The 23,992-nt window shown below is 52.1% G+C and overlaps 1 protein-coding gene across 1 annotated transcript; it reads right to left on the bottom strand.

The window, feature by feature from the left end:
* Positions 1 to 590: 590 nt before the first annotated feature.
* On the bottom strand, positions 591 to 22,572 carry DEF6 (DEF6 guanine nucleotide exchange factor). Its single transcript, XM_046006890.1, has 11 exons — positions 22,200 to 22,572; positions 11,299 to 11,439; positions 10,489 to 10,674; positions 8,424 to 8,660; positions 8,181 to 8,327; positions 5,165 to 5,273; positions 4,667 to 4,965; positions 3,443 to 3,609; positions 3,126 to 3,324; positions 1,711 to 1,801; positions 591 to 1,511 (listed from the first exon to the last, which is right to left on the bottom strand). Exons 1-11 carry the CDS (start codon positions 22,293 to 22,295, stop codon positions 1,288 to 1,290), a joined length of 1,896 nt encoding a protein of 631 aa, XP_045862846.1. The 5' UTR covers positions 22,296 to 22,572; the 3' UTR covers positions 591 to 1,287.
* Positions 22,573 to 23,992: the final 1,420 nt, after the last annotated feature.

Genomic DNA, 23,992 nt, shown 5'->3' on the forward strand with positions numbered 1-23,992 from the left:
TGGGGATGTAAGTTGGAAGATACATCCATGCCATCAAGGAACTCATGTGTCTAGTTATGGAGGCTGTTACCTGAAGTAAGGTGGGAAGGACAGCCAGTGTGCCGGCCCAGAGGAAGGAGAAGGAGGGGAGCCATTAGCAAATCTATAAAGCAGAGGCATAGGAGGCTCTCCTGGGCTAGGGCATCACAAACCTCATGTGCCACGTGTGGGAACATGAACTTGACCTGACTGATTACATATGGGGCAAGATGGAGAAGGAATCAAAGTTGAGCATGCAGGAGGAGGCTATGAAGGCCTTAGTTGTGGCAGCGGCCATGGCCATGGCCATAGAGAGGGAGGGATAACTATGAGAGAGTGAAGGAGGGTCTACCGGATTTCATGATGGGCTGTGTACCACGAGGGGGGTGGGGGGGAAGGAGCACCCTAGATTTCAGATCTCTGTCTTAGGTGACAAAGCCAGTGAGTCAAATAATATAGGAAAAGAAGCAAGTTTGGAAGGCTTTGGGCAAGTTACCTGAATAATACCTGGTATTATTATTCTCATGTTTCTCCACATGGAACATGAGAATAATAATACCTCTCAGGGTTGCCAGGAGAATGAAATATCCAGGGGAAAGGCAGGGCATATAGACTAGATGCTCCATAACCACACCTAGGTGCTACTAATAGTAGTGCTTTCTCGTGGACCAAGCACTTAATCCGCACAACAACCCTATGAGGCAGGTACCGTTAGTATCCATATTTTACCACCATGGGAACTGAAGTGCAATCAGGTGAGCAGACTTGACCAAAGTCACCTAGGTAGTAAGTGGCAGCATGTACGTGACTCACCCCGCCCTCCACTTTATTTTCAGGGACCTACAACTAGACTTGAGGCTGAAAGAGCAGACATGGCGGGAGAGAGGGACGGCAGACCCGATCGAGGGTTCATTCCAAGAGCAGTTTTTATTTGGAAATGCACCTCCACAACCTGGTGGCAGTCTGAGGGCACGTGCCGTTGGCTTGCTGGTTTGCTCTCTTTTCCAGCCCAGGGCACGGGGTCCTGGGTTAAGGCACAAGGTCCAGTTCTCAAAGATCAACATCCCAGACAGCCTCAGCGGTCAGGGGCTTGGGGCTGGTGCCAAAACTGAACTAGGCTCCATTCTGGACTGTGTCATGGTTGGAGGGCCAGAGCTCCTGGCACCAGGACCTTAGCTCCCTCTTCTGCGGGGGCTGGCATCACCCACAGGCCAGCTGTGGCCGGGTTCTGATGGGTATGAGTTTGGGGGGAAGAGGGGATAGCAGAGGCTAATTTTCTGGTGCTGGGTCCAGTTTATCTTCCTGAGGGGTGGAAGCTGAGATGGGCGCCTCGTCCCCACCGTTGAGGGACTTCTGCCGCTCACCGCTGCTGGGCGAGGGGGTCCGGGTGCCCTGGGATCCCCAGCGGGTCAAGCGCTTTAGGGAGGAGTCACGGCGGGCAAGTAGATGCGGCTGGAAGCCTGTGAAGGAGCTACTGGTGGTGGGACGCTTATCTGGCAAAGAAAAGGCAACCGTGAGTAAGGAGAAAGGCAACCTAAAGAGAGAAGTTGAGGGGCCTTGTCTCAGCCCTTGGGAGAGAGGAGAACCTCCTGAACTTCAATCCCGTGGCCTCTCTGGATCTAGAGGTATCCTTTTCTCCCTCCCTTCCCCTGCCCCACTCCAGAGAAAGTTCCAGGCTTTCCCCCTTCTCACCTCCAGGCTCAATTGGATGCATGAGCCGGTTCATCTGAACATTCCAGTGTTTCACGTTGGTGCTGGCCTGCCGCAACTTCCGCTGGGCAGCCTGTGGGGTCAGGGCCAGCGGACAGCCTGTCAGAGACACCATCCTCCACGGGGTGTCTTGACCTTTTCGGGTCTGCAGACCCCTTAGAATCTGACGAAGGCTATTGATCATCTCCCCAGAAAAACTCACATATTTCATAAAGAGTTATATAGATGAACTTCCAATTTCAGGGGTCTTGTGGACTCCCGAAAGGGTCAAAAATTGTCATCATTATAGTTCCATTTGTTAAGCAGCTAAGAGGTGCTAAATATATTTACCATTTTAGTTAATCTCCAGAGCAGATGCTAACAACAAACCAGTGCAAAAGAAGTTAAATGATGGGGCGCCTGGGAGGCTCAGTCAGTTAGGCATCTGCCTTCGGCTTGGACCATGATCCTAGGATCCTGGGAGCCCCGCATCTGGCTCTCTGCTCAGTGGGGAGTCTGCTTCTCCCTCTCCCTCTGCTCCTCCCCCTGCTTGTGCTCTCTCTCCCTCTCTCTCTCTGTTGAGTGAATGAATGAATAAATAAATAAAATATTTTTTTAAAAAAATTTTAAGTGACTTGCCCGGGGACATATGTTGAGCTATAAACCACCACACCACACCACCTCTCCAGGACCAAAAGCAAAACCTCTGCTCCACCGGTCCCCTAACCCTTAGCAGTGGTTGTCAGGTGAGGGAATCACAGAGGAACTTCCCCTTTCTATGTTACGTGTTTCTGTGTCTGGATTTTTTACAATGACCAAGTCAAAATAAAATTATATTTATAGAACATAAACAGTCTGGGGTGCCTGAGTGGCTCAGTTGGTTAAGCGCCTGCCTTCGGCACAGTCATGATCCCAGGGTCCTGGGATGGAGCCTGCATCCGGTTCCCTGCTCAGTGGGGAGTATGTTTCATTCTTTCCCTCTACCCCTGCCCCCAGCTTGTACTCTCTTTCTCTCTCGAATAAATAAAATCTTTAAAAAATAAAAATAAAAAAAGTAATAAAACAACAACAACCAAAAAACCCCTCTTCTATGGAGATGAGAGCCAAAGTACAGGGATAGCAAGGTAGGAGCTTGGAAGAGGATGAGGAAAAAATTTTGACCAGATTGATAATAATGATAAAAATAGCAGCTAGTGTTTCTTCCACACTTGCTACATACTAAATATCACACCCACCAGCTCCTTTAGTCTTCAGACCATGATTATTACAGGCCAGATGAGGGACTGGAAACTCAGAGAGGTTAGGCAATCTGCCTGAGGTCACACAGAGGGGAGACGCAGACTGGCGGTTTGAGGGAAGGCTCCAGGTCCTGTGCGTGAGGGGCTCACCCCGTCGCCCACCACCACCCCAGACCTCACCTCGACGTCCTCGTCAGCCCTCTGCCGGTTCTGCCGCACCTCCTCCAGCTGCTGCTGGGCTTGCTGCAGGGAGCGGCTCTGCAGCGCCATCTCCTGCTGCAGCTCTTGCTTCTCCTGCTGCGCCCGCTCGATGTAGCGCTCCTGCTCCTCCTTCAGCTGCAGCAGCTGCTTCAGTTTCTCCTCCTCCTCCTCTAGCAGTCTGCCGAGGGGGGGCGTGCACTGGGTCGTCTCCAGAGCCAAGGCACCTAGCAGGTGCTCAACAAGGAGGACGCCGGGGAAGTAGGAGAGGGGAACCAGAAGGGGGCCCTCAGTCGTACCTGGTCTGGGCAAGGCGCACGGCCTCCTCGTCCCGCCGAGCTTTCACCTCCAGGTGCAAGGCCTCCTCGAGTCTCTGCTGCATCTCCTCCAGCTCCTGGATCCGCTGCCGCTGCCGGGCAGCCTCCTCCTTCTTCAGTTCCATTTCAGCCTGCATGGAGGCCCGGGCCTGTGCGGGGGCGCGGAGCCATGTCACCGGGGGCACCCCGTGGGGGTAGAGGAGCCTGCAGGTGCGCTGCCCTTTCCCCAGGACTCCTCTAGGCTGGTCCACATAGGTCTCTGTCCCAGTGAGGGTCTGGGGAGTTCCTTCATGTCAGCATTCCTTCCTGATCTGCTCTCTTTCTGGGAGACTTACTAGGTCTGATAACAGATGAACAGATAACAGGTGAACAGATGCTACAAGGGGGGGGGGGTAAAGTCACCCCCTGCCTAGCACCAGCCTTAATAATTATCATTACGTGTTATAATATTAGGTATTATGACTATAATTAGGGCTAGTGCCAGGCAGGGAGAGACTATAATTATAATAATTGTTATAACAACTAAAGGTGTTTCCTAATTTGATCCTCATCATACCTCTAGGAGCACAGTTAGCATCAACATGTCATTGATAAGTGATTGAGCCACAGAGAAGCTAAGTAACTTGCCTGAGATCACAAGGCTCCTAAGTAGGCAGAGCGGCGATCGGATCCAGGTGTCTCTAACTCCAGCTCTAGATCTCTTAAATCCTATATCTGATTGCCTCTACATGTCTAGTCCGCCTCCACATTCGTCCCTCCTTCCTCCCATCCTGCATTCCCCAAACTGGTTTCACTGTACACTTAGATCAAGTCTAGTCCGATCTAGTCTAGCGTTGGTCCAAACTCATTCCCGACTATGGGAGTCTTTAGCAGCATCTCTCTCCAAGCCCTGCCCCCAGCCCAGGTCTCCTCTACCACCTATAGTACTCAGCTCCGGCCCCGCCCCATCTTTCGTCTCAAGCCGTCCCACGGCCAGGTTCCTGTATCTCCATTCCCTCCTCACGCCACCCCTGGCACAGGGCCCGTCCCAGATGCAGGTTTCAAGTGCCGGGCTCTGTCCCAAGTCCCTCATCCCAAGCCCCGCCTCCACGCAACTCCTTCCCGGGCCCGCGGGCTCCGCCTCCGGCCACGCCCCCAGCCCTCGGCTCCGCTGGCCAGATCTCTCCGCACCCCCACCTCCCTGCCCCCGCCGGGAGCCGGCCCCACCTGCTCCGCCTCGCGCAGTTGGCCCTCCAGCGCCTGCTGCAGCTCCCGGTGCTGGCTGCGGCGTCGCTCCTCCTCCTCCTGCAGCAGGCGCTCGGCCTGCCTCTGCGCCTCCTGTAGCAGCTCCAGCTCCTGCAACTTCCGCTCTTTCTCCTCCTGCAGCTGCTGCAGGCGCAGCAGCTCCTCCTCCTTGGCCGCCCGGCGTCGCTCCCGCTGCTCCCGCTGCTCGCGCCTCTTCTGCTTCAGGTCCTTGTGCAACGACGTCTTCCCCTCGGCCTGTAGCCGGATCGCGGTCTGGATGGCTGCGGAGGGACAGAGAAGGGGTCAGCAGGGCGCCAGCCCGGAGCAGCGGGGTCCTCGAGGTGGCCCATCTCCAGAAAGAGGCCTTCGAGGCGGCTCGAGGCAGTCTCCAGCCTTCCGCTGGGCAGTGTCATCACCCCCCTTTTCACAGAGGAGGCGACTGAGGTCCAGCCAGACCCAGACCACCCAGCGAGCACTCACCAGCTGTCCATTCCTGGCGCTGGCGCGTGTCTGAGGCGCTCATCTCGTAAGTGCGGGTGGCTGTCTTCACACAGAACATGCAACGCTTCCCCTCTCGGTCTGGCAGCACCTGGAAGAGGGCAGGTGGGCCCAGACAGGCTGGCTTCACTGGGGTCGGGTGCCGCAGGGGTGCTCCAGCTCCATCCCCTACCCCTTCCTCCTGACCTCCTTCCGGGGGCACTGCTCCCAATCTGCCGGGAGCCTGTTTGGCCTAGCAAAGAGGTTAGTTCTGGGTGTGCTCGCGTCCCCACAAATCTTGTAGCCTCTGCTCTTTGGAGGTAGGGTAGGGAAGTTTTCATCTTGGTGTCTCTCCATGGGGCCTGGCACCTAGTCCATTACTGAGTGTGGGTGCAGATCATTCTTGAACACCTTCCATGACAGGGTCCTCACTACCCAATTCATTCATTTTCACATAGCCCTGCCTGTTGGGTAAGTTCTCCATTCATTCATTCCACAGATATCTTGGAGTGTCTCCTGAGTGATACTCATTGTTCTAGGCATTTAGGATACTGAACTAGGACTAACAGACCAAATCCCTGCCTTCCTTAAGCTTATATTTTACTGGAAAATACAGCTACCACTTTGAGATTCTTCTTTCTTCTTTTTTATTTTTTTAAGATTTTGTTTTTAAGCAGTCTTTACACCCAACATGGGACTTGAAAACTGACCGCCTCGAGATCAAGAGACACATTCCATTGACTGAGCCAGCTGGATGTCCCATTTATTGAACTTCTTGTGCTCTCGAGGCTGAACTAGTGTTTAGATGCATCATTTTATTCACAACGCCAAGACAACCTTGCGAAGCAGGCATTATTAGCTCCACTTTACAGAAAAAGAAACTGAGGCTTTACTAGGTCCAGGAACATGCCCAGTTCACACTGCCTGTTGGTGGTGGAGCTGGGCTTTCTGCCTAAGATCTATGCTCCGCCCTCAGTGACACCTGTTTCCTTACGTGGCAAAAATGGAGAGAACCTAGGATGGCTCTAATAATTTTTTTAAAGATTTTATTTATTTATTAGAGAGAGAGAGAACAAGTGGGGTGAGGGACAGAGGGAGAAGCTGACTGCCCCATAAGCAAGGAGCCTGACGCAGGACTCGATCCCAGGCCCCGGGGATCATGACCTAAGCCAAAGGTAGATGCTTCGCTGACTGGGGCATCCAGGTGCCCTATAAGGATAATTTTTTAAAAATGTAAAATAACACATGTTAACAAGGATATGGACAAAGTGGAACTCTCATACACTGCTGGTGAGAATGTGAGATGGTACAGCTGGTTTGGAAAACAATTTGGCTATTCCTTAAAAAGTTAAACATACAATTACCATATGATCTAGCAATTCTACTCAGTATATACCCAGAGACATGAAAACATATGCTTACCCAGAAACTTCTGCATGGATGGCCAAACCAGCATTATTCACAATGGCCAAAGGATGGGAATGACCCATTGTCCATCAGTCCATGAGTGGATAAACAAAATGTGGTCTACCTATGTGATGGGATATTATTCAGTCATAAAAAGGACTGAAGTCCTGACCCGTGCCACAACATGGATGGACTTTGGAACTTTACGCTGAAGAAAAGCCAGTAACAGAGGGACAAAATATTAGGTGATTCCATTCCATTCTAGGTACCCAGAATAGGCAAATTCGTGGAGACAGAAAGTAGAATAGAGGATACCAGGGACTGGGGAGAAAGAAGGGATGAGTTATTTCTTAATAGGTAGAGAATTTCTCTTTGCGATGATGAAAAAGTTTTAGAAATAGATAGTGGTAAGGGTTACACAACACTTGAACGTACTTAATGCTAAGAATTGTACACTTAAAATGGTTAAAATGGCAAATTTCATGTTAGGGGTGTGTGTGTGTAGGTGTATATATACATTTTTTTAAAAACTACAATTTAAAATAATTGTTTTAGGTCTCCTAAAATAATAACAGACACAGCCAAGGGTGGGGAGGAGGGAGGGGAAGCACTGGAGGAGAGGATGTGGAGAAAGACTAGGGATGAATAGAATTGCCAAAGTGAATGGAATTTGGGTGAAGGAAAAAAACTTTTTAAGGGGATTTTTGGAAAGTTTTGCTGCAGGGGTATTGAGTTGGCTCAGTCGGTTAAGTCTCCAACTCTTGATTTTTGGTTCAGGTCGTGATGTCAGGGTCATAAGATGAAGCCCTGCAGTGGGCTCCTCGCTGAGCATGGAGGCTGCTTAAGATTCTCTTTCAGGGCACGTGGGTGGCTCAGTCAGTTAAGCAGCTGACTCTTGATTTTGGCTCAGGTCATGATCTCCGGTTCCTGGGATTCTCCTTCTCCCTCTGCCCCTCCCCTACCCCATGCCCGCCCCTCTCTCTCTCAATAAGTAAATAAATGTTTTTTTTTTTAAAGGATTCTCTTGGGACACCTGGGTGGCTCAGTGGGTTAAGCCTCTGCCTTAGGCTCAGGTCATGATCTCAGGATCCTGGGATTGAGCCGGGCTCTCTACTCAGTGGGGGATTGGTTGCCCCCTCTCTCTCTGCCCGCCTCTCTGCCTACTTGTGATCTCTCTGTCAAATAGATACTTAAACTAAAAAAAAAAAAAAAAAAAGGATTCTCTCTCCCCTGCCCTCTGCCCCCCCTCCATACCCCTCTGCCACCCACTCTCTTTCTCCCCCCCCCAAAAAAAGTTTGCTGCGTAGCGTGAGACGGTGAGACGTAAGCCATCTCCTCTAAAATCCTTAGCAAAATCCACATTACTAACCAGTGGCTTTAGTATTAGATTTATTGCAGTTTGGGTTTTTGCTTTTTTTTTTTTTTAAGTGCTGGCATGCATGAGAATGGCCTTGAGGCACCCGGGTATATTTGGGTTACGGTCATCTAAGCAGACATTTGCCACTGTCGCTTTTCTCCATCCACTCTCCTCCCGAGCCTCTTGCTTTTATAACACACTGGAGGGTCTCTGGGCCCTGAATTGCGCTCCACCCCCTTCGCTGGTCCCCCTCACCTCCACGCAGCATTGTGCATCCAGCGGGATGGTACCCCTCTTCTCCTTGCACTCTTCACTCCCGAAATAGCAGAGGGAGCTGGGCTGCAGCTGGAACCAGCGTTCTGCCCAGTTCCTCCGCAGGTGCCCTCGCTTCCACAGGTAACCCTGTCATAGCCAGAGCCAAGTCAGAGGCGTCACTGTGCCCCCCCACCCCCTCTTCACCCTGTCTTGGGTCCTCCCCGAGTTCCCACTTGGCCTGACCTGCTTCAGGACATCTTGGATGAGCTCCTGGTAGACTTCGTGGATGGCCATGCTGAGGGTATCCCGCCCCACACCTCGAAGACAGCGCCCTGAGTTGAAGAGCTCTAGGAACTGCCAGACGCTGAGCCCTCCGGTAGTCTGAGCGGCCTGGGCTTCCTGGGCCAGCAGTTCCTCCAGCTCACCCAAGCCCACTTCCAAGCTCATGCTGCTGAGCACCTTCTTCAGCAAATATTCCACCTGGAGGAGGGGGGGAGCCTGGTGACTATAGCAGACAGTTTTGACTATGACAATATCGGGATGGGGGGGCCCTCTCTGGCTCCCAGAGCCTGGGCAGAGGTGACCAGGGACAAGGGGTAGGGAAGCCAGACGACTAAATGTTGGTGGAAATCAGGGTGGAGTGGTGCCCAGGTGGCTCAGTCGTTAAGCGTCTGCCTTCGGCTCAGGTCATGATCCCGGGGTCCTGGGATTGAGCCCTGCATCAGGCTCCCTGCTCAGTGGAAATCCTGCTTCTCCCTCTCCCACTCCCCCTGCTTATGCTCCCTCTCTTGCTGTCTGTCTGTCAAATAAATAAATGAAATCTTTAAAAAAAAAAAAAAAAGAAATCGGGGTGGATTGGAGGGGGGAATCCTGGAGCCCCAACCCCAATTTGGTTATTCCCTTCCCCTCCCAAACTTTCAGTCCCACGTCCCATTCCTTCATGCTTTAAATCAAGGGCAGGGTGAAGGCTGAGGGCTGGGGGCCAGGCAGAGGCAGCAATTCATATAACACGTCAGGGGACACAAAGGCCCTCTCATCCAATACCCTTGCTTGGCCAATAACCAAACTGAGGCCCAGAGGGGGAAGTGACTCGTTCTAAATCATACAGCAAGTTGGCGGCAGCTAGAACTGGAGTCATATCCCATCTGAGTCCTTATTCCAAACCCAAGCCCCAACCCCGAGGATCCTTCCCTTCCAGGAGGGCAAGGGGATTGGGGGTGGGTGTAAGCAGGGCAGGGACAGGAAACCTGCTACAGAGGAACAGGAAGTGGCGGTTGGGGTTCATCCTGCTGCAGTTTGTACATACAACGTGTTGATCACGGCAGTGAGCAGCCGTCTGGCCTACGAGGGGCCCCCTTCCCCTGACAGGCGGGGGTCTGACAAGGGTGCCTAGCCAGGAGCCTGTGCAGATGGACACGTGTCCCCTTCCTGCCCAGCAGCTGCTTGGGACACTCTCTGTAGGACTTTCCCTCTGGAGGTTACTGGTCCAGCTGGGAGTGGGGTGGGTGTACCAGTTCAGTGATTAGGCATCTCCCCTCACCCTTCCAGGAGGTAAGTCTGAGTGAGGTTAGATACGTTAGGACTTCTCGTGAACACAGAGGACCCCTCCCCACCATACCTAGGACCTAAATTCGCCCTGGCTTCTTCACAGCCACCAAAAGGGCAAAAAGTTCAGGAGAAGACTAAATTCATGGGGGAGAGGTGAAGTTGGGGGGGGGGGCAGTGCCCTGGCTTCGTCCATAAGTTGAGGAGGTAGGGGAACACAATCCAGGCCTCTACCCCCAGATGCTCTCTGGAGCCCGGAGCTGGGTATGCCCTGGCTGTCCTCTATATTATAGAAGACAGGGAGGGAAAAATCTAGAACTAGGGCCAGATTTGGTTGCCCATCCAGCCCTGGAGTAATGGGCCAGACATCCCTGGAAATTCTCCCTACCCCTCATCTAGTAACCTTCTCAGATTGCCACAGTGCCTAGAATCCTGCCATTCTATCTTAAATGTTTTCATTTTTAAATGGCCCATAAGGTATCAGGCATTTATACTGTCATGTAAATAGAATCTGCGGGCATTTTCTTCCTTTGAGGGCTAAGAGAGCACTGAAGGAAGTGTAGTTTTGGTTCTCCTGGGCACAATGACTCTGATACAGGCAATTCTACGCATCTGGAGACAGCTGGGGGCAGAGAGGTACCAGCTTGGGGAGACCAAGAAGCAAGGGGATGTGGGAAAGTTACAGAGGCGATTTGGCCTCCTTCAAGGTTTTGCTGAGGCCTGGCTCCAGGGATTCAGTCCCTGGGACTTCCATTGCCCTCACCTCATCAGGAACCATGATCAGAGGGTACTTGTCCTCGGACAGGAAGTTGAAGAGGCACCAGAGGCGGAAGGCATCCTCATTGGAGAGCATGCTGTTCCCGTTGCTGTCCACCCGATAGTTCTTCTTGGCCGTCAGGGTCCAGCAGAGCTCATCAAAGTGTTCCTTAACGAAAGCCCCCTCCTCCACCTGCCACCAGGCCAGCAAGTCAGCCAAAACGGCCAACCCATCCCAGCTCTCCCACCAGACAAGGCTCTAGCTGCTTTCTTGGGGTCTCTTCCCTGCTCCCCACCCTGCCAAGCTGGGGCTCTCTAACTTGAGGAGTCCCTGAACTGCTTATCAGGTAACTAGCTGATTCCTACCACCTGCCCCCTCCACACCCACCCGAGTCCCCTGCTGCTGATAGAGAAACCTGTCCTTCAGCCCAGGGGAGAAAGGAAGGGAGGCCAAGGGTGGTGGGATGGACAACCAGGAAGAACCCGAAAGGAGAGTGACAACTGGGAAGAGCAGGAGGCACAGCCCTGGGGGAAGCCCGGGAGCCCTTTGTAAGCCCTTTGTTATGGCTGGAAACGGCAGGTGAGCCGCAGCAGGCATGGGGTGGAAGGGTGGAGGCTAGGATAGAGGTGAGAGAGACGGAGGAGGGAGTGAAGGGGGGCAGGGAGGGAGCGAGTGGCTGGAATGTGAAGGATGGAGATGGGAGGGCAGGGATGGGCAGTGGGCCGTTTATGGGTGGGAGGAGTTGGGGTGGCAATGTATTGGGGCGCTGGGCAGACTGGGAAGTGGGGAGAGATGCCCCCTCAAGCGAGGCCCCACCTTGTCCAGGATGTACTTGTTGAGGTAAGGCATGTATCCCTGGCTGGACACTGGGCCGTCGTCATCATCCCGGAAGTGCTCCTCCAGAGCCACGGGGTCGTGCGGGATATGAAGGACCGTGTACAGGTTGTGGGACAGCACCTGAGACAGAGTGGCAGTTTGCCTTCCTGTGTCCCAGCCGGAACCGGGCAGAGGGGTGCTGCCACCTCCCGGCTTGTCCCCATTCCCATCCCAGCTAAGTCCTCTGCATGCATTATTCGATTCAATCATAGCTAAAACATAGGCATCTGAATGCGGGGGAATATGATTAACCATACAAAAGAAAGACATCTTGGGGCGCCTGGGTGGCTCAGTGGATTAAGCCGCTGCCTTCGGCTCAGGTCATGATCTCAGGGTCCTGGGATCGAGCCCCGCATCAGGCTCTCTGCTCCGCGGGGACCCTGCTTCCTCCTCTCTCTCTCTGCCTGCCTCTCTGCCTACTTGTGATCTCTCTCTGTCAAATAAATAAATAAAATCTTTAAAAAAAAAAAAAAAAAGAAAGACATCTTGCCATTTGTGACAACATGGGTGGACCCTGAGGGCATTACACTAAGTGAAACAAGTCAGAGAAAAATATATACCATATGATCTCACTTGTATGTGGAATCTAAAAAACAAATTAACCCCTCATCCCCCTACTGTAAGCTCAGAGACAGAAAACAGATTGGTGGTTGCCAGGGGCAGGGGGTAGGGTGGCGGGTATACTGGGTGAAGGGGATCAAAAGATACAACTTTCAGTTATAAAATAAGTCATGAGGAGGTATCCTACAACATGGAGACTGTAGTCTGGCCTATCTGAAAGTTGCTAAGACTAGATTTTTTAAAATTCTCATCCCAAGAAAAAAAATTTTTTTAAAGATTTTATTTATTTATTTGACAGAGACGGAGAAATCACAAGTAGGCAGAGAGGCAGGTAGAGAGAAAGGGGGAAGCAGGCACCCCGCTGAGCAGAGAGCCCGATGCGGGCCTTGATCCCAGGACCCTGAGATCATGACCTGAGCTGAAGGCAGAGGCTTTAACCCACTGAGCCACCCAGGGGCCCCCCAAGAGAAAAGTTTTGTAACTATGTATGGTGATGGATATTAACTGGACATTGCGGTGATCATTTCACAATATTTACAAATACCGTGTCATCAATTTGTACACCTGAAACTAATATAATGTTATATGACAATTATACCTCAATAAAAACAAAACAAAACAAAAAAACTCTAAACCATACACACCTTACTGTGCACCAAGCCCTGAGCTAAGCACGTTATATATGATTCACTTAACCGCCAACACCACCGTTAATATCCCCGCTTTACAGATGACGTAAAAGAGCTGGGATTCAAACCCAAGCAGCCATGTTCTCAGCCACTTCATTGGGTAGGGATGTCTTTCTGCAGACAAGGAGACTGAGGGCCAAGAGATCCAGGGACTCGTCTCAGGATCCACAGTGAGCAAGAGTCTGGATTCAAACCCAGCTCCGCAGATCCCAAAACTCAGGGGCTTCCTAGAATGCTGGGATGTCAACAGGGAGGTAGGTGGCTGTCGCCCCAGGGCAGGAGCCCCGAATTTCCCATCATTCCCATCAAAGCCTCGGGGTTCAGGCTGCAGTGTGTCTGCTCCAGTAAAGGCAAGTGCAGCTCTCCCAGTCACTGTCCTTCAAAGATGGAAGGGCGCTGGGGAGGGCTCAGAGAAGGCTTGTGCAAGATGGTGTGTGACATGAGGAGGAAAAGGCCTGGAAGGGATGGTGGCGGGGATGGCGCGGAGGGGAAACACGAGTTGGATAACAAACCATGAAAGAGATTGAAGTTTGAACAAGATCAGGAAAAAATAAAATTGCCTTGGGGGTAATTCTGTTGTAGTACGGATCACAGAGGGAATGGTTCAAGTACTCATTACTGGGTCACCTGGGTGGCTCAGTCGGTTGAGTGTCTGACTCCTGATTTCTGCTCTGGTCCTGATCATGGGGTCATGAGATCGAGCCCCACATTGGGTTTGTACCAAGCCAGCAGTCTGCTTGGTATTCTCTCTCTCCCTCTTCTTCTGCCCTCTGCTCCCACTCGCACACACACTCTCTCTAAAAAAATAATAAAATAATAAAGTTCAGAGTAGGGGCGTCTGGGTGGCTCAGTGGGTTAAAGCTTCTGCCTTCGGCTCAGGTCATGATCCCAGGGTCCTGGGATCGAGCCCCCCCGCATTGGCATCGGGCTCTCTGCTCTGCAGGGAGCCTGCTTCCTCCTCTCTCTCTGCCTAGTTGTGATTGCTCTCTGTCAAATAAATAAAATAATTTAAAAAAAAAAGTTCAGAGTAAACAGCCGAGCTGAGCTTGAAAGCAGGTGTGCCTAGCTCTGAAGGCTGCCTCACTGTTTCAGTGCTGACCCTGAGCTCTTTCTGCAGGCAGATTGTGAACTCTGGAGACAACCTCTCTGTTCCTATGTCCCACGGCCCCTGTGTCCTCTTCTGCACATGAAAGGCAGTCAATGAATGCTGCGTAGAAGGGCTGTTCCCACCGGCAGCACTTAAGCTTAGAATCAGCTCCTGAGGCAGGAGCTGGTAACATCCCAGAGGTGGCCCTTCTTTATTCTCTGGTGAGAGGCGAGGGGGTACTGGACGACACACAGGACAAAGGATTGAGAATTTCCCCCAGTATTCCGCTGAGCCTCAGGCTCCACTGCAGCAAAGCTGGAAGTTGGAAGTCCCAGCCAGAGGGAGCTTCTCTTTCCCCCTCACTCCCCTCTGGGCAGCCATCTTTGACCCCCACCTCCATCACTACCCTCGCCCCCACGCTCTTCAGATCATCTCCTGCGCCAGGTTTTTTTTGTTTTTTGGGTTTTTAAAATTTTTATTTGTTTGACAGAGAGAGATCACAAGTAGGCCGAGAAGCAGGCATAGAGAGGAGGAAGCAGGCTCCCCGCTGAGCAGAAAGCGGGATGCGATGCAATGCAGGGCTCCATCCCAGGATCCTGGGATCATGACCTGAGCCCAAAGCAGAGGATTTTTTTTTTTTTTTTAAAGATTTTATTTATTTGACAGACAGAAATCACAAGTAGGCAGAGAGGCAGGCACAGAGAGAGGGGGAGGCAGGCTCCCGGCCGAGCAGAGAGCCCGATGCGGGGCTCGATCCCAGGACCCTGGGATCATGACCTGAGCCGAAGGCAGAGGCTTTAACCCACTGAGCCACCCAGGCGCCCCCAAAGCAGAGGATTTAACCCACTGAGCCACCCAGGCACCCGTCCTGTGCCAGGTTTGGTTCTACTTCTCTTGTTCTAAAAGACAGGCAGTTCCTTCCTGATGAACTCTGTCCTTTCCACCCATATTTGGTAATGGAGCCTCGCTTTTTTTTTTTTTGGAGAAGCATCTCTTCCCCATTCACTAATATCTGTGTTAGGGACTCTGCACCCCTGGCCCACCGGGCTGTGGAGGTGGGCACATCGGAGTCATGGTGATTGGCTCAAGTTAGGACACATGACCAATAGTGGGCCAATGAGAATCAGCCCTACGATTTTTTGCTTTTTGCTTCCTCTAGTGGGAAGAGGTATACTCTTCCACCGAATTGTTAAACTGTTGGATAGGAGATAAACACCTTCACCCTCTGCGCCTTGGTTTCATTGTCAGCAAAACAGTGGGAAAATACCTGTTCCGTGTGAGGATAGAGTGAGAGGACATATGGAGACAGCCAGAGTTAAATCTGCACGGAGCAATGTTACATCCCTTCCTGTATAGAAAGTGAGATTTTTTTTTTTTTAACCTAACAAATTGACATAGATCAGAAGACTGATAACATCAGGTACTTAAGAGGTTGTGGAAAAATAGGGCCATTCTAGAATGTCCTACTGTTGAGGTGTGAATTGATAATCTTCCTGGAGGGCAAGAATGTATCAAACTTAAAATTGGGAATGACCCCAGCACTTTTTTTTTTCTTGTTAAGATTTATTTATTTCAGAGAGAGAGAGAGTGTAAGTGTGCATGTGTAAGCTGGGGGAGGGGCAGAAGGAGAGGGGAAGCAGACTCCCCGCTCAGCGGGGAGGGCTTGATCTCTCAACCCAGAGGTCATGACCTGAGCCAAAACAAGAGTTGGTTGTCAAACCTACTGCAACTGCGCCACCCAGACGCCCTGCCCCTCACATTTCTAATCATCTAACCTGGAGATGTTCGAGGGAACAGAGCTACACATACAAGAATCTTCACTGAGGCATTGTTTATAAAACGAGCAATTGGAGACAGCTTGAGGCTCCTTCAGTAGGGACAGCTACGTTGCGTCTCGGACCTATGTGTGGTTGGAAAGATTTTCCATCTGCCACTTGCAAGCTTATGGGCAAGTGGTTTAACTTCTCTAAGACCTTGGTCTCTGTGAAGATAGAAAGTTGGCCTACTCCAAAGGGTTTTTTAGAATGAAGAGCTTAGCACAGCACTGGTGCCTTGCTCATTGTTTAATGAAATTTGTGTGTTGCTTTTATTATGTTTTTATGAACAGACACGGAAAGATAGGCATACTATACTGGCTGGTGAAAAAAGCAGCTATAGAATGAAATGTTTGTAAAATGAATGTGTGCAAAGATTAGGTTGAACCATAGCAAATTTTAATAGCTGTTTTAATAGGCTGAAACAATAAAATGTCAGCAATTTCGTATGGTTCAACCTAATCTCTGTACACATGTTTATGTGTATGTAGGAAAAATCTAGAGGACTCAGCAAACTGTTAACAGCTATCACCCCACCATCCTTCCCCAGGGAGGGGAGGAACTTTCATTATCTGTAACATTACATTTGTCTTTGAATTTTAACTACTATCATGTAGTCTTCTTTAAAATTATATTCTTCTGCACTCTGATTTTTTTTTTCAAACAGGAGCATATATTGTTTTTATGACAAAAACTTTAAAACTATAGAGATAAAAAGCAAAGAGTGCCATTAACCACTGTTATTAATGTACCCTATTATTAAGTTGCTCTATAATAACATTCCTCTGCTATGCCCTTTTTGTGTGAGCATTTCTGGGTGCTCTACATTCCTTAAGGGCAGAAAGGACTCTAAGTTCAGGCCTGATTCCAGAGCTCAGTACCATGTCCCACATATGATAAATGTTTTGACTGACTTCTCAAGTCTAACTTAAATGGTCCAATGGTTTCCTGTTGTTCTCGGAGTAAAATTCCAAGTCCTTCCAGAGGCCTTGGGCCCCCTAGAACCTGGCCCGCCACACCTTCTCTGGCTTCATCCCTTTTGCTCTCTTCTCTGCAGCTACTCTGGCCCTCTTGACATTCCTCAGATGGGCCAGCCACACACTTGCCTCAGGGCCTTTGCCCTCGCTATGCCTTCAGCCTGGAACATTCTTCTCCCAGGTCCAGGCATGGCACACACCCTCTTCTCTTTCCTGTGTTTACTTAGATGTCACCTTCTCAAGGAGGACTTCTCCAGACCACCTTATTTAAATCTATAACCCCATCCCCTGTACCCCCCCATCTCTATCCCCGTTTCCGCTTTATTTACTTCCATGTCATATAACATTTTCCATCACATGATACATTCTTAGTTTGTTTTTCATCTGTATTCTCTAACTAGAATGTCAGCCCCTCAAGGGTGGGGATTTTTGTCCCTTTTATTCACCTCTGTATTCAAGGTTATATCACGGGGTCTGGCATATTATGGATATGCAATGACTATCTGTTGAATGAACTGAAATGCATATGGGAAGAAGTGGGAAAAATACTGGGGCACCTGGGTGGCTCAGTGGGTTAAGGCCTCTGCCTTCGGCTCAGGTCATGATCCCAGGGTCCTGGATCGAGCCCCGAATTGGGCTCTCTGCTCGGCAGGGAGCCTGCTTCTCCCCCTCCCCTCTCTTTGCCTGCCTCTCTGCCTACTTGTGATCTCTGTCTGTCAAATAAATAAATACAATCTTAAAAAAAAAAAAAGAAGTAGGAAAAACACAAAAGTCAGACGGACACAGACTGAATCTCTCTGCGCAAATGAACCTCACTGGGACTCGGTGTTCATAGGTCTAAAAACAGGGTTCAAAGAGATGACATACAAAATCCCTGCCGCCCTAGGATAGAAGGGGCCACACAACCGCAGCTATCTTAGCTGTTGCTTGCCTTGGTTCCCTCGTCCACACTGTCCTCTAAGACCTGCCTTCCTCACCTGTACCTTTTGCCAGTGGCATCTGAGGGGTCCAGGACAGAGGCTCCAATCTCTGTGAGCCGTCAGGTATCAGGACAAGAAGGAATAAAAGCACCAGACACCGGGGCCTCAGGGCCTCTCCCCAGAGAGCTCGGCAGACCTCAGACTGCCAGGCTTCCTGTGCCTGAGAGCGGGTTGGGGCTAGAGGTGGGGAGAGAGCGTGACCGGAGGAGGGTCACGCTGGAAAGGAAATGGCAGGGGTAGAGGCCAGAAAGTGCGGGAGCGCACTGGCTGATTTCAGTCAATCCTCAGCCCTGGAGGCAGGGCCTCTCATTATCCTCCCTTTACCGATCAAGGCACAGAGAGATGAAGTGTCTTTCTGGATGTCTACCTCTAAAGGCCTGCTCTTGATCTCTCCACCACTGTGAGCTCTGGCTGAGCCTCAGAATCACCTGGGGAGCTGGTGAAACCGACATGCACTGTGGCCCCGCCCCTCCCAACTGACTCAGAGTTTCCAGGGGTGGGGTCCAGGTGTTTTGCAGCTTTCACAAGCTGCCCATCCGGGGCCCTCAGCGAGGACTCCCACAGTCTCACGGCCCAGCCAAGCAGCCCCTGACCTCGGAGTAGGCAGCCATTGACCTTTGAGAGGCTTCATTTACGCACTGTTTCCTCTGAAGGCGTGTGGGGAAGTGGTTCTCCTGGAGGGGCTTGTGAGTTCCCTAAAAACTCGAGTGTGGGGATGGGGCAGGTGCCGCACCCATGGTCCTGCGGTTCCCAGCCTTCATTGGTGCACATAGGACGGGTTTGGGAACTCATGCACAGCATCAAGTAATGGCTGCAGAGAGAATGAATGATCTCTCTCTTGCCTATAGTTTTTTTTTTTTTAATGCATCTAGGTACCACGTGATTCTTTTATAATATACAGACCCATTTAAGAGTTGCTGAATGTATTTTTCTCAGCCAGCGCGTTCTAGAACATAACTATTATCCCAAGGGAGGAACACCGGGAATTTTAAAAGGTGGGAATCTCTGGATGAGCTGTGTGCCTCCTGACAGCAAGAAAGGGCTTGAAGGGGGGCGGGGGAGGGGGGACGCCTGGGTGGCTCAGTCGGTGAAGCATCTGCCTTGACTCAGGTCATGATCTTGGGGTCCTGGGATCCACCCCGAGTCGGCTCCCTGCTGAGCAGGGAGTCCGCTTCTTTTTTTCTCTCTGTCTACCCTACCCACTGTTCATGTTCTCTTGCTCTCTCTCAAATAAATAAATAAATAAATAAAAATTTTTTAAAATAAAAGAAAAAGAAAGAGCTAGAAGGGGTTGAGGGTGGGCACCAAAGACAAGACAGGCTGGGAAAAGGGAAAGGAGAGGCTGCATCCAGGGTCGATTTCATTTACTTCATGTACTTTGTTAAAATTTCTTTTAGTAGGCTAACTGGTGATCCCCCGTTCAACCCTCTGCCTTTATAGGTGAGAAACTAGAGGTTCAGAGACAGTGCACACTTGCCTAAGGTCATCAAGCTGGGGAGCATGCCTGTGTGGCTCTGAGTCACACACTCTGCACGTCACTAAATCATCCCCGTCACTCCCTGCCATCCCAGCCTGGAGACCAGTGGCAGGGAGGGGTCAGAACAAAGCTGAAGATCTGGCGCCTGGGAGGCTCAGTCGGTTTAGCATCTGCTTTTGGCTCAGGTCATGATCCCAGGGTCCTGGGATCTAGCCCCCCATTAGGCTCCCTGCTCAGGGGGGAGTCTGCTTCTCTCTCTCCCACTGCCTGCCATTCTGCCTACTTGTGTGATCCCTCCCCGTCTATCAAATAAATAAATAAAATCTTAAGAAAAAAAAATAGTTAAAAAAATAAAATAAAATAAGTGGTTAAGTAAAGATAGTGTGTTTTTGTTTAAAAAAAAAAAAAAAAGGCTGAAGATCCCAGCCAGCAGATTCCTGGACTGGAATTGCTCTTAACTTTCTCGCCACCAAAGTGAGGGTTGTTGTCCCCCTCCAGACACAGAGCCTGAAACTCAGGAGCCTGGAAGACCTGAAAAAGCCAAGTCGGGAAGGCCCCAGTTTACCCTCCCTGCCCATCCCGGCTCCTGCCAGTCAAGGGGAAGGGGCAGGCCTGCTTCCTCCTAAGAGCTCACTAAGCTGGAGACACACTGCTCCATCCACCTACTTAATTCCAGGGCCCTCACCCCAATTCTCAGCTGATTCCCCTCTAGGCCTAGTACCAAGTCTGCTCCCCAGGGAAGAGAGGAAATCCATCATTGCCAAGGCTTTCCTCCTTGCAGCGGTCGGGCAGGACTCTTACTCCCTCCAGAGTTCTTTAGATAAGGAGGTTCTGGGGATCCTGGGAAAACTCAGGCAGTCCTCAACTCCTGGGAAATTCGGTGCTCCGCCTAAATCCTTCCTGTGAAGAAGTGTCATGCCTATTGGTCTAACTGTACTTTTCCCAAAGCATTTGGACAAAGGCCATTGTATCCACAACAAGAATTCAAACAGAGGAAAACCCATCTCCTCTCTCCCCCAAGCTTTTTCTTCTCCAGAGAGGAGCCTGACTCCTCCGGCTACTTCTCAGAGGCCTGGCTGCTCTTCCTCCTCCCTCAACGTGGCTTTGCCCACGACAGCCAGTGACAGCCCAACACATCAGGGAAGTGGTGACTGTCACAGAAAGACACTGCTTGCTGGGCTGGTGCATGTCTCCCTGCCTGGTCCCAATCCAGGGCCCTAAGTCCAGGGACAGTGTTAGTGAGGACAGACTAACCCCAAGGTCTTTCCCCTTCTCCCCCATGTCTTTTCAGGGGTGGGGTTGGTCCCCCCGGTATCTCTGTCATCTGCTTCTTCCTCTGACTTCTGACCACTTCTCTATTGCTCCTTTGTCTTTCCGGCATCCCTGCCCCCAACACTATCACTACTTCCTCCTGTTCCAGTATCTCCCACTATGGTCTCAGGGAAGAGCTGCCTTCCCTATCCTTCTCTCGCATGACATGGGCCCCACTGTGTCTGCCTCACCCACCACCCGGCCCGAGACTCCCACTGCTAGCAGTGGACACATTTTCTGTTGAGTGGGGGAGAAAACTTCTTTGCTCTTCTGTGACCAAAGGCTGCCGGTGGAGGGCTCAGTGTGAGCAGTGATGTGGTGCAGATGGTGTATGTTCAAGTATGTGAGCTCCTAACAGAATCTTCCCTGCAGATACTTAATGTGTGGGGGTGAGGAGTGGGCATCAATCCAGGTGGAGGCCGAGAAAAGAGGGATAAGGCAGGAAGCCTTACTGGCTGAGGGTACCAGGAAAAGGGGTAGCCACTTTCTATGCGAGGGGCAGGCATAGAGAGCCTGGAGCGGATACAGGGGCTACAGGTAGTGGAGACAGAAGGACACAGAAGACAGTACCTTGGAGACAACAAACTATGGAGGTTGGGAACTGTTCCTATCCTGAAGCCCCCACTAGATGACATGATCTGCAATAAAAGGATTTAAGTAAAATGTAAGGAAGAGCCTGCCTATTGAGGAATCCTCCTCAAAGATCAAAGGTAGTAGTGGCCTATCTTTCCTGGGGGAGTCAAGAATCATTTTTTTGAATGCTCATAATTCTAGCTAAAGGACAGATTATGGGACAGGACCAGTTTGGGACATCCAAGTTTACTGTGTTCTAGTTCAGCAAAAGAGGGGGTTGGTATGGGGGTGGGGCAAAACGCCTACCCTGCCCTTTTCATCTCTCCCAGATTTGCAGGCACCTCCTATCTTGGTCATTAAAAATGGAGGCTTCCTTGAGGCTGCAGGCATCCTTGGGGGTGCTCAGAATACACACCAGAAATCTAGGGCCTAGCTTCACGCCAGGCACATAGTCACTTGGTCAACATGTGAACTGAATGAATGATCATCAGTAAGGCAGGTCACTGAGGGCTGAGGCTTACCCTGCTTCTGTCTCCCAGGGTCCCCTGGTTCCAGTGGCCTGGGGCCTTGCTTCTTCCCCACTGACCAGGGTGGAGAAGGCAGCCCTAAGCCAGGACTGGAGAAAGGAAGGAGAGAAACTTGCTGGTCTCCCAGGAATTGTCTAGGACTGAGCACTGAACTGTAGGGCAATCACTGATGGGGCTCTTCCTGGGCTCAGATTCAACCCCTTCCCTGCCTGAGGTCCCAAGGCCAAAGAGAACAGTTTCCCAACCTGGGAGGAGTGGGCAGTGGGCTGGGCAGCTGCAGAGCAGGGCCTCCGTCCTTGCCCCTTCCCAGCGCTGTTACATCTGAGACAGGGCTCAGAGGAGCTGTTCTCTGGCAAAGGCGACCCAGTCAGCCTGGTTTGGAACTGGGAGAGGCTCCTTAAGCCTCTCACTCAGCTCCGGGAGGAAGTGACTGACAAGTACTAGCTAACTGTCTGTCTTCAAAGCCAGGAGGAAGCAGCGGGAGGGAGTAGGGTGCGTGCCCTGCTGCTTCACTCTGGGGAGATGTGTGCTCATCACACGGAGTGTAGGATGTAGCCCGGCCCGTTGGCCTTCAAAAGCTTATGATGTCACCTCCACCCTCCAGAGAGTTGGGGTGGGCAGGTCTAGGGGCAAAGGCTCTGCATGTTACCTCCCTGGGGCCCCAGAGCACCGGCAGCAGCATCCACCCGGTGGCGACGGCCGGTTACCCGGTCCCGGCTCCCCTCCCCAGGCCTGGGCCTCTGCATGGCTGAGTCCCATCTGCACAGCGTCCCCGCCCGGCTCCTGGGCGCCAGGGGCCGAGGCGGCGCTCCCGCCGGCCACCCCAGGCTCGGGAGGCCCCTCACCTTGAGCTGGGACTTGGAGACCTTGCCGCTCTTCTCCACGTCCAGGGCGGTGAAGGCGTACCAGATGGACTTGAGCAGCTCCTTGCGCAGGGCCATGGCTGAGGTGCCCGCCCGGCCCGGGGGCGGCTCTGACACCCAGATCCGGTTTCAGGAAATGCGAACGGCTGCGGAGACCGCAGAGGGGCCATGGCGCGGAGCAAGAGCTCCACCTGCCTGCTCGCGCGGGCTCCCCGTGCTGCCGGGGGCTGCCACTCTCACCGCGCTCCAGGCCCACTCTCTGCGCACCGCCTGGGAGCCCAGCCCGGGAGAGCCCGAGGCCAGCTGCTGTCCAGTGTGGCTCCCGGGACCTGGGGCCCTTTACAAGTCTCCCCACCCCAGAAACTTCTGGGGCTTCCTGAGTTCCCAGAGGCAGCTTGCTGAGAGGATGAAGGAAAAACAAAACAAAAAACAAAACAACAAAAAAACCAAAGCAAGCCTCCCCCACCCCTGACTTTGGGAGGGTGGTGTTAGAGGGTGTCCTGCCTCACTTGCACACTTCCCAGGCAGGAGGCCTTGCTCGAGCTACTAACCTCCTTGAGCAGTTCCCTCAGGGGAGAGCGGGAAGAACACCCACCTCACCCAGTTGTAAGGTCTGGGCATGGGTGTGAGGCAGAGCAGGGATGGGACAAAGCATGCCTTTTAGGGCCGTCTAACATCACTGTGGTGGCGGGGCTCCTCCCAAGCGGAAGAAAACAAAGGCGAGGACACACAGTTGGCAGAGGAACTGGGCCGGGGCACCTCTCCAGGTCAGGCGGGCTTTGGCCCAGAACTTGTTGCCTCCCCATCCTCTGGGCTCTGGCTCTAGAAGGCCTGCCCTCTCTGAGGCCTGTTGGCCCTGAGAATGGGAGCCTGTTTCTGAATCACAGGGCGGTAGGGTAGGGGGGAGGGTGAACCTTGTGCAGGGGGGGAGGGTGAACCTTGTGCAGGGGGTGAGGGCAGCTCCTGGTGTGCCGACGGCAGGAGGCCTGGCACTCAGGGTCCTCCACAGCTGTGCTTCCCTTTCTTCAGATCCACTGTCTGTGAGGGCCGGGACATGCCCACCCAGAACAGTGGTCATGGGTATTAGAAGAGCCTGCTTGGGTACCCGAGACACCCCTCTTCCTAGGGGCATGTCCCAGCCCCCTCTGCTTCCAAGGAGCTGCTGGCATGAGTAAACGGAAGACAGAGTACCTGGGCTTGGGGGAGGGTTCCATTCCCAGGTGGCAGGAAGGGACTGGGCACATCCATCACCTTGGAGACAGGAAAAGATGCCCCTCCAGTTCCTGCAATGCTCCCATGCCAGAGGAGGCAAACCCAAAGAGTTCTTCCCATCATGTCCCCTCCCCCACATCCCTCCCTTCCCACCAGGGCTGGTCAGCCCTCCCACACTTTTCACTAAGGTCCAGTGGTAGCTTTGGGGTTCCACAGCATGGTCCCAGTGGGTATCCCCAGAGCTGGGACTTCAGCACCAGAGCAGCAGTCACCAGAGATCCTCGCTACCTTGGCAAAGGCACCTCCTACCCCCGCTCCATGCTGGGGCTTTGCCCACTTGGAGACACTGACTATGCGTAGAGTGGGGGCTGGGCATGGAAGGGCTTGATCTCACATAAGGTAAGGTAGGAAAAAACACAGTTCCTCTGAGCCAACCATCCCGATGCCTGAGATCCAACCAGAGCCTGGAAACAGTGGTCACCCTGGGCCCGTCCGCCACCCTGGAGCCCACCTGCTCGGGTACGGGCAGGAAGCCACCTTACACCCGCAGTGAGGCCCGGTGG

This window comes from Meles meles, chromosome 5, assembly GCF_922984935.1.
Source record: "Meles meles chromosome 5, mMelMel3.1 paternal haplotype, whole genome shotgun sequence".
NCBI lineage: Eukaryota > Metazoa > Chordata > Mammalia > Carnivora > Mustelidae > Meles > Meles meles.